General features: G+C 57.1%; 1 protein-coding gene across 1 annotated transcript in view; it reads right to left on the minus strand.

The window, feature by feature from the left end:
- Positions 1-293: 293 nt before the first annotated feature.
- Positions 294-9442, minus strand: part of NFIX (nuclear factor I/X (CCAAT-binding transcription factor)) — a 246846-nt gene continuing 237697 nt past the window's right edge. Inside the window, exon 11 of the mRNA XM_015418104.1 lies at positions 294-4497. Within this exon, the coding sequence (XP_015273590.1) occupies positions 4483-4497 (15 nt within the window). The 3' untranslated portion in view covers positions 294-4482. The remainder of the gene's footprint in view (positions 4498-9442) is intronic.

The following is a 9442-nucleotide window of genomic DNA, read 5'->3' on the forward strand; positions in this document are numbered from 1 at the left end:
AAAAAAAAAATAAAAAAACGAACAAGAACAAAAAAGGAAGAAATAAACAATTGAAAAAATAAACAGAATTTTTCCCCATACTTACAAAGGTTGGGTTTTCTTTTGTCCCGACTTATTTAGAGTCCCTGGGAACAGAGGACTTTGCAACAAAAATAGAATTTCTCTCTCTCTCTCTCTTCTTCTTTAACAATCTTTAACATACAAAGATATTAAAACTATGCACTCCATTGCACTTGGCTCAATGCAAACAAAATTGGTTCTTTTAAAACCCCTAATATATATTTTGCATTTTCTTTTTTTTAAAAAGTTTCCCCTCCTAAACACAGGCTCCTGTGTTTTTTTTCCCATTCTGCCGCCCACACCTTCCAACTACTCTAAGTTTAAAAGGTCCTCCGGGTCACCCCTTCCAAATCCGTGCCTTGTGAGTACAGCCCCTCGCCCCGCTTGAGCTGAGCCGGCTGGTAGATGCCCCTGCCTCGCCACCCGGCCCCTGGTGGCTGCCCTCCCCTGGTCACATGCCAGCAGGTGCCAAGAGTTATGGCGCCATCACCGCTGGGACCCCGAGGCTTTCCCCCCCCCATACTTAGGCCACAGTCTCCTTCCACCCCTCCAGTGCTGAAGGGCTGTGCATTTGAGCTCTCCCATCTCTCAATGCCTGCAAACCCATGGTTCGAAGATCCAAAGGCACGCCCCTACCTCCCCACCACCACCACCCCGAGTTCCGAAATAGGAAGTCTAGTCTGAGCAACACTGGCAGTGAAACTGAGAAGGCTCAAAAGTTTTTAAAGACGTGTTTGACTGACGAAGGGAGCGCGGACTCTCTAAAGTTCAGACCTCCCGAAATCTGGTTGGCCTCTTAAGGTGCAGCGGGACATGAATCGAGCCCCTCTACTTCAGACAAACACGGCTGCCCACGGAAATCTGTTTGACTGACTCATTCCCTTTTCAATAATTTAACAGAATACACTTGCTGAATATAGAGCAACAGCAGAAAAGATCTCGACTGTAGAGTGACTTTCGGCCTTTCATAGTGTGGGAAGTCCCCCCCCCCAATTTGGACACCCCCACCCATTTCCCCACCTATTTTTGGCCTCGGAATTGTCAAGCAAAGAGAGATTTGGACACACCGCTCCAAGACGGCTTGTTTGTGGGGAGGGTGGGGGGTCACCTCTCTCAGCCAGGGAACGCCCCATGAAAGAATGCGAGGTGTGCCGCTCCGCTCCCCCAGTGCTGTAGGATGCGACTAGCGTGGCTCCGGGTCGCAGCAGCTGAGCAAGAGGCGAAAGGCCAGCCTGCGCTGGAGGAGGGGGAGAAGTCTGTTCCTTAAGTGCTCCGGGCCAGGATCCGCTTCCATGGCCACTGCCGTGGAAGGACCTCTTGGAGAAACAGACGTGGCTCTTCCAGTCCTCGCGGGTCCCGATCTCTCTGTGCCAAGCGGGGCTCTGCCTCCCTCTCCTCTGGGTTCCCCTTCTTAAATGGGGGCTGGGGGCAGGCTGTTGGGGGGGAGGTGGAGGAAGCAGCTGGGTGCCGCTTCTAGAAGGCGCAGGATCCAGGCCTCCTGAGCAGGAGTGGACCTGGGAGGGCAGGGGGGCTCCAGGCAGGGCCCGTTCGGAGCCCCCGCGCCAGGGCTTTGTGGCTCTAGACTGGGCCCCTGGGAGAAGGACTCTCCCCCCTGGTGGCAGTAGCATCAGGGGCAAGTCGACACCTTCGTGCCGGCCGTGTGGGTGGGTGACGTGGGGAGCCCAGTGCTGGCGGAGGGACCGGGCCGGTCTACAGCCCTCAGAATTCCCTGCTTTCGACCCTGTTTCTCCATCTGGGATTAGGAAAATCATTGCACTTGGACAGGGATGCAGATTCCTGGCCCTGAACCTCCTCTGCCGGCAGGAGTCCCCTTTGCTGGCTGGTGCCTCTCCGGGGGACCCAAAGGAGAAGAGCCGAAGGGGGGGAGGGGGCCTCTGTCTCCCCCCCCCCGACCACTTAGGAGGTAACTCCTGACAACAGTGGCCGGTGGGGAGCGGGCCAAGGCCCCTGGCCCCGTACGGACAATCTGGTCACTGGCTCTCTGCGGCAGTGCCCCCTCCAACCCCCAGGGGGCCTCCTTCAATGCGCAAGGAAGAGAAGAGCGTTGGCTCTCCTCCGCCCTGCAGGCGTCGTGCTCAGCTTAGAAAGGAAAAGGGGAAAGCGAGCGGGGGCCAGTTGCGGGACTCCTTCCGGGGTGTGTGCGCAGCACGTTGTGTGCAGCCAGCCAGGCCAAACTCTTTCATCTACCAGTCAGAACAGCCTTTGCTATCTCTAACTATGGAATTTGTTTCTCTTCTTTTTGTGCTGAAGTTTGCAGAGTGCGTTTGATGCTTACTGAACTTTAGGGATTTTTTTTCTCTTTTTGCTTTTTTGTCTTTCCCTTCTGTTTAACTTTTTGTTCGCTGTTGACACCTGTATGTATAGGAAACCAATGGAAACGCTACAACTAAAGGCAAGAAAAAAATTAAAATAAAGCAGAGAAAAGGGATCAGGAAAAGCGTCAGGACGGTCGACGACAAGACACCCCAAACCTCAAAAGGGAATGACTGGCAGTCGGGGGGGTAAGGAATGCAGCCCCCCACCCAACCCCCCAGGCCAAAACAGGCCAGAAGCTGCGTGGAACCACGTCTGGACCGGCCTCACGAACCTGCCCACGGCACACGTTCAGCAGGGCCCCTGGGCTTATTCGTTCATTGCGATGGATTTCCAATATTTTAAAATCAATGTCCACAGGGTCTACGAATTGCGAATACTTAGAAGGGTGTGTGTACAGTGACTTCTCCTCTAAGAGGCGAGCATTTGACAAGACCTGCCTGGTTTGGCCGCCTGAACCAAATCTACTCTGGACTGGGGAGGCCGGATGCAGTTTTTAGAAGTGTGTCTCACCTGCAGGGCTTCTCTCGGTTTGCGGGGAAGATGCTTGCCCGTAACTCTGGCGTCATACTTTTTGATTCCTAGGCTGCAGGAAAAAATCCTCCCGGAAGAAGGAGTACCGGCAGGGCTCCCGTAGGATGCCCTCGCGGTGTCTTCCGTGGCCGCCTGTGGGGTGCTCCGGGGCTTCCAGACCCTGATTTTGCTTTGATCTTTTCGTCAATATTGATATCAAGCTGTCTTTCCCCACAGGGTGGATGGGGAGGGGCGGATTCCTCACCCCCTCTGCCCACGCCTGTTGCCATTCGCCCTCCGGTTCCCTTGGCACACCCTCAACGCACACCCCAAGGGGCTTTTTGCCGGCTTTAAAAAAAAGTCATGGACTATAAGAGTACCTTTCCCCCCCAAAAAAAGAGCTGTCAAAAAGCCGTTTGGGAGTGGGGGTGCAAGTGGCATGGACCAGGGGATTGAGGGGGAAGAAGGGGAAATCGCCGCCCCGCGAAAGCAGCCCGGGAATTGCCAGATGCCACGTGGCATCTGACCGCTCTGTGCACGGACTAGAGAGCCCTCAAACGCCCCCCTCTCTTCTCGCGGCCCCTTCCAAACCCCAGAAAGACCGTGTTTACCCCCTGCAGGGGGGGGAGCCCTGCACACCGATCCTTCGACCTCGGGGACGAGCTTTCCAGGGATCGGAAAGGGCGGCAGGAATGGGAAAGAACGCAGGAAGGCTTCCGTGCAGGGATGGTTGGATGCGGCCCACCGGGACGTTTGTCAGGTGTAGGGGAAGGGAGAGCCCCCCCCCCCCAGTGCTTTCGTTCAGCTAACAAGGGCGGTTTAACAGAGAAGGCCTTTAGGTTTGGGTGGCGATGGCCGTACCGCGAAGGGTGACCCAGTTCTCTCCTGTCCAACCAGTTCTGACTCGGAACCAGCACACCCTCCCTCCCTCCCTCCGGACCAGCTTTTAAAACCTCTTCTGGGCACTTGAATGGCGAGCGGTAGGACCAATTTGTTCCCGCTGGCAGCTTTGCCAGGGATTTTTAATTGCAGCCGAGTGATCAAGAAGCATAACCCTAACCCTGTGCGCTCAGAGGGGCAGGGACCCCGCTCTTTCGAGCCCGCTCTGCGGCCCTCTGGAAGACGGCAGAGCCCAGCCGACCTGGGTGCCCCCTGGAGGTCTGAGGCCGGTCGGTGCCAAGACAATTCCTTCCCCCACGATGAAGACAGAGCCATCCCTTTTGCTGTTTCAACGGGGGCCTGTCCAGAGCGACCGCACAGAACCGTAAACAGCGTTACGTGGCATCTACAGGTGCGGCTGGGATTCCACACGGCGTCCACCGACACAACGGCCGAATCTGCTTGGGATCGGGGAAGTCCGACGCGACCCTTTTCGAAGCTTCTCGTCTGCTGCGTGGCCGCCTGACAATGACGTCTCTGACGACGACGTTTCCTTCCAGAGGAGCAGCTCGGTGAAGAGACGGGTTAAGGACTGAAGATGCTTACTCTTGGGGCTTTGAGTGAAAAATTACTACTACTATTATTATTATCATCATCATCGTCATCTGTATTATTTTTCTTCGCTTGAAGATCCCGTCAGAGGAACCAAGACTGGGAGAGACAAGGAAAGGGAGGCGGAATTACAACGGGGCACCCTCACGTCCTTCCTCCCCCCCCCGCCATCCCTCTGCGGCATTCGCTCTCTTGTGCCAACCTCCCACCTCCTCCCTCCCGGTGCCAAGCTCAGCATCCCACCCCCTGCCCCTCGCTTTGCCAGTCTCTGCCCCCCTTCTCCCCCCCCACCCCGAGGCCGCAGAGGTCTCTGAAACCAGGGGCCATATGGGGGAGTGGCGCCAAGCATCGTTTCCAGGCACTTCTTCACTGCAGTTCGTGTTTTTAGGGAAACGTTTTAGAGCCCCCGCACAGCACAGGGCCACCAGGAGGAGCGGGTTCTGCGGCCGGTCATCCCATATCACATTTCCCAACCACCCCCTCTCTTTGGGGGAACAGGCCCCCCCCTAATGTCAGGATCCAGCAGGGGAGGGACAGAGTTGGAGCGGAGGCAGCCAGCCCGAGAGGCAGTCCCCGTCCGCCATGACACCTTTCAGCCCTCCCCGAAGACATGCACGGCGGCCCCCTCTCTTCACAACAGCCCTGCGAGGGAGGTCCGGCTGAGAGAGTGACTGGCCCGTGAGCTTTGAGGGCTGGGCAGGGATTTGAACCTGGGTTTCGCCAGATACCCCCCCCCCATCCCACTGTGGATTTGGGCTTCCTGGTGCTGCTTCTCTCGAGGATCTGTATCTGACACCCGACGCGCTTGCCCCCTTTCTCTTCCCCTCTGGCTTCTTCTCTTTCCTACAAACGACCGGCTCTGCCTACATTCAGGGAAGACACACCGATCAGGACCGGTCATGAACGGAACCTCACTCAACTGGTACAGCTTCTTTTTTGTGCTGGAAGGGTTGTGGGGGGGAAAAGGGACTTTCAGTCATAATTGGTGGACGTGTCCATGCATTCAGACATACTGGAGTAAGACATTACAAGAAATCGGATTATTATTGGGTGTTCAAACTCCTCAAGATCCTAGAATAGTTTTGCTGGATTTATGGGAAGGTTGCAAACCACCTATTTATACTCAAGAAGTCATGTTTACAACAGCAAAGAGCGTTTTAGCATCAAAATGGAAAGACAGTGAAGCCTGGTTTGCTAGGGTCTGGGAATATTTTATTCTAGACAAATTAACACAGGATATGGATAAAGGCCGTTCTACAGGTTCTAAATCGTTTTTTGTTAAGAAATGGTTGCCCTTTGTTAATAAGGATTTCAATTACACGAATATTAATCGTTCTGCTGACCTGTCTAAGTTGCAATCTTTTTTTTATTGCTGACTTAATGTTTCAGAACTTACTAGCTGATCCTGATTTGTATAAGCTGATTTACCAAGTGTTGTATGTATATGTTCTATTTTTCACTTGAAACATCGACTTGTACTTGTATTTGTTTTTCTGATATTTCGATAATAAAATAAAAACAAAACGAACGGAACCTCCTCTGTGCCTGGACTCTAAGCGGAAGTTCAAAATGCGCCCTGATGAGTTTGCAGGCTCTGGCCAGAGGGGCAATGGAGCGCACTGTAGAAGGAAGGGGGCCCATCCATCTGCAAGCTGGAAGGAGGAAGGGGGAGGGAGATTGGGAGGATTGGAAAGTGCAGGCCCCGAGAACGGCCACCAGGAGGTGCTCTGCTACCACAGTTGGGAAGGAAGTTCTCGCCACTGCCGCCAAACGGTCTCCCAGACTATTCTGGCCTTGGGGCAATGCCTGCATCCTTGGGTGACATTTGCCTTTTCACATCAGCGCCAGGCACGGCTTCATGGGCGGGGAGCACCTGATGGGAAACCCTGTCGGCCTAAGCGCAGGCCGTTTTGAGAAGGACGGTCGGGCCCGGGGAGAGGAGAGGCACCAACACACTAGGGTTGCACTTTTCAGAGCACCGGCGGGAGAGGCTGCGGACGCTCACGGGCCCCCACCCTGGCGCTTTAACCCCTCCACGACCGCCCCTTCCCCTCGCCCAGAGCAGGGTGCCCAGGTCTGCCGGCTCCCGGCTGTGTCGCTGCGACTCCCGTCCTCAGTTCCCACCCCGTTCCCGGAACGGAAGGTGTTGCTTCCAAACTAGAAAACGAGCACCACGCAGTGGCAAATTAATTTTACTCTGCCTGGATTCTTTGGGGGACAGAGGGAAGTGTGCCCATTTCACAGAAGGAGATTGGAAGCTGAACACCACGGAGGACGCAAGGCCTGCATAAACGGTGACCCAGCACCGCGGTAACGTCTCTGGGCTCAGACCCGCATGATGCCCCTCCACCTTGCTCCACTCTTCCAGCTCCCTACAGAACCCAGGTCTCTCCCCCCCCCCCCACCGGGCCTGCCTTCCAAGAAGCTTTGACCGTTTCCCTTCTCTCGAGTGCGATTCGCTCCACACAGCTCTCTCCACTTGGCCAATCCATGTTCCTTTCATAAAGCAGCATGCCAGCTCTTACGCCCAAGTGGATGCAGGCCAGCCAATCAGACTGCTGGCCATTACTCACTGTCACCCGCCACAGCCAATCCCGAGCAGGCCTGTACCCTATCCGAAGCCACCAACGGGGTGTGAGGTGATGCTTTGCCTTCCCAGCCTATCGTGAGGCACTGGCCAAATGACAGCTTCAAAGACAAAGCTAGCATCTTCGTGTGTGTGTGTGTGAGTGTGTGTGTGGGGCGCCATACAAATTAAGGATTTGGAAACAATCAATCAAACCTAAAACAACAACAGGACGGCACTTCTTGGGCGCCCCCCGCGCTGCGATTGGCTGGAACTCGGAACTATGCCTCTAGGGACCCAATCAGGACCCAGTCAGGAGTTGTCACTCCACTCGGACAGCGTCCACTTGGCAGGGAGGGAGGAATTCATCTCCCGATGTCCCGCCCTGCACCTCGGGCTGCAGATGTCTTGAGCAAGCCCTCGGCAGTCACGTGACCCACACACACACACACACACGTGCTCTCCAAACCCCACTTCTGACACTCATGTCCGTGCGGCAGCTGACCTCGCTTCGGCCACCCTGGAGCGGTACCAGGCCGCGTCTACCCCAGGAACGGATCAACAGGCCCCAGGGGAGCACTGATGTGCCTTGGCAGGGAGCGTGCCCGTCGCGTCGGGGTCTGCACGGAGTCTGGAGCAGGCTGAACCAAACAACGCCGCTCTTGGCTTGGGACGGACACTGCCGTGCGCTCTGTCTCAGGGCCTCCCCCACCGCGTCTGGTCAACTGTCCTTGCAGGCCCTTGACCGCCAGGGCCACCTGCTGGCTTGACCAAAGGACTTTCTGCCCCGCCTTCCAGTCCAAAGGGTGGCCGCAGTCATGGCTGACATGTTGTACTTGTCACAACAGGAGAGCAGCCCAGAGTGCTCCATTTCTGAGCTCCCTTCCCCACGGCGGAGCAGCTCTCCTCACACCGGGGGGTGGGGGGTGGGGATTTGTCCCGGCAGCTGGAAGGTCACTGGGGAGTGACTCCTCCTCGGTCCAGACTCTGGAAGAATCCTGAGGACGGTCAGGGGAATTTCCCCCCCAGTGACATTTCTCTGAGATGGGGGACGACGACTTGTTCCACCCATTTGTAGGCCATTGCCGGATTGGAGAGGGAACCTGGAGCTTTCCCTTCCTGTGGGAACACCTCAAGGTTTCAAGGGAAGCCAGCAGAGCTTCCACAGCGACACACGTCTCAGTGGGGTGCAAAGGGGTGTTCCCTCTAAGCTGAGTTAGTGTGGGCTAGCTCACAGTTTTTTAGCCTCCAGCTCACAGAGGAAGGAGGGCTCCTGAGCAAACTGATTGATGCAGGAGCCAAATTGCTGGCTCACGGCTTTCATGCCGCCGGTAGCTCACCAAGTAGGATTTTTGCTCACGAGCCCCCACAGCTGAGAGGGAGCGTTGGTGCCAAGTGGTGGTGGGGCGATGGAGTCCCCCAGGGCATGGCCTGACCATGGTGGCCCCTTTCTTCTCCTTCTTCATGCTCGGGGGGGGGGGGCTTTATGCAATCAGCCGGCCGCAGCTCTGCTGAGATGCAGCGTCACAAGAGACAGGTCCGACCTGGCCGTGCTCACCAGCAACTCCCCCCCCCCGCCGTATCCCAGGCTGCCCTTGTCCCCACAGTCCCGCGGGAGGGTGGAGAGGGAGCGCAGGAAGGGGAAAGCCCTGAGTGTGTGGCAGGTCCCATCTCCTCTCCGGCCGGGGAAATTCCTGGGGGATGGGGGGGGCGGTGCCTGGGAAGGGGGGCACAATCCAGGGAGGGGTTTCGCCTGGGATTGGTGGTGGCCCAGGGGGCGGCCCTCCCTCCAAAGAGCTGCCCTTCTCTCCCGGGGCACTGGCCTCTGCAGGCTGGGGATCAGCTGTGACCCCGGGACATCTCCAGGCCCCACCTGGCAAGCTGGCAACGGCAGTGACGCATGAGGCATGCGCAGGGCATCCCGGCCAGGTGAGGAGCGGATGGGCCCGTGGGAGGAGGGCAAGGGGGCCGGGCGCAGGGTCAGGGCTGCGTTCTGAGTGACCCCACTGGCTGCCCTCAATGAACGCTGAACAGCAGCCCCCCCCCAAGCCCTGGGGTGGAAGGCGAAGGCCTGCCCCTCTTCGCAGGGCTGGCAGCTGTTCCGCTGCTTTTCCGCGGGGGCGGGGCCAGGAGCCCCAGGGGCGGGGGGGGGGGGCTGGCTGGCAGGCCCTCCTGGCCCCCTCCCCGTCCTCTCTCGGTCTGTCTTTCTCTTCCCGTCTTTTGTGCTCTCCCAACTGCCTGAATCCCCGAGTGCAGAAAAGTCACTGGTTACTGTGGTAACACGTGCCCCCCCCCTGCAAATACTGCAGCCCAGCCAATGGAGCAGGGAATCTCCCCCCACCCACCCCAGCCCCACGCCTGACATGCAAGAGGCCTTGGCAGAGCCGGAGCCCACCTGGCAAGGCCTCGACGGAGAAATACCTCGCTACCTCCCAACCGTCTTACGGCTGATGGGGCATGGCGATCCCCCCCCCCCAC

This window comes from Gekko japonicus, unplaced genomic scaffold, assembly GCF_001447785.1.
Source record: "Gekko japonicus isolate JY-2015 unplaced genomic scaffold, Gekko_japonicus_V1.1 scaffold1455, whole genome shotgun sequence".
Lineage (NCBI taxonomy): Eukaryota > Metazoa > Chordata > Lepidosauria > Squamata > Gekkonidae > Gekko > Gekko japonicus.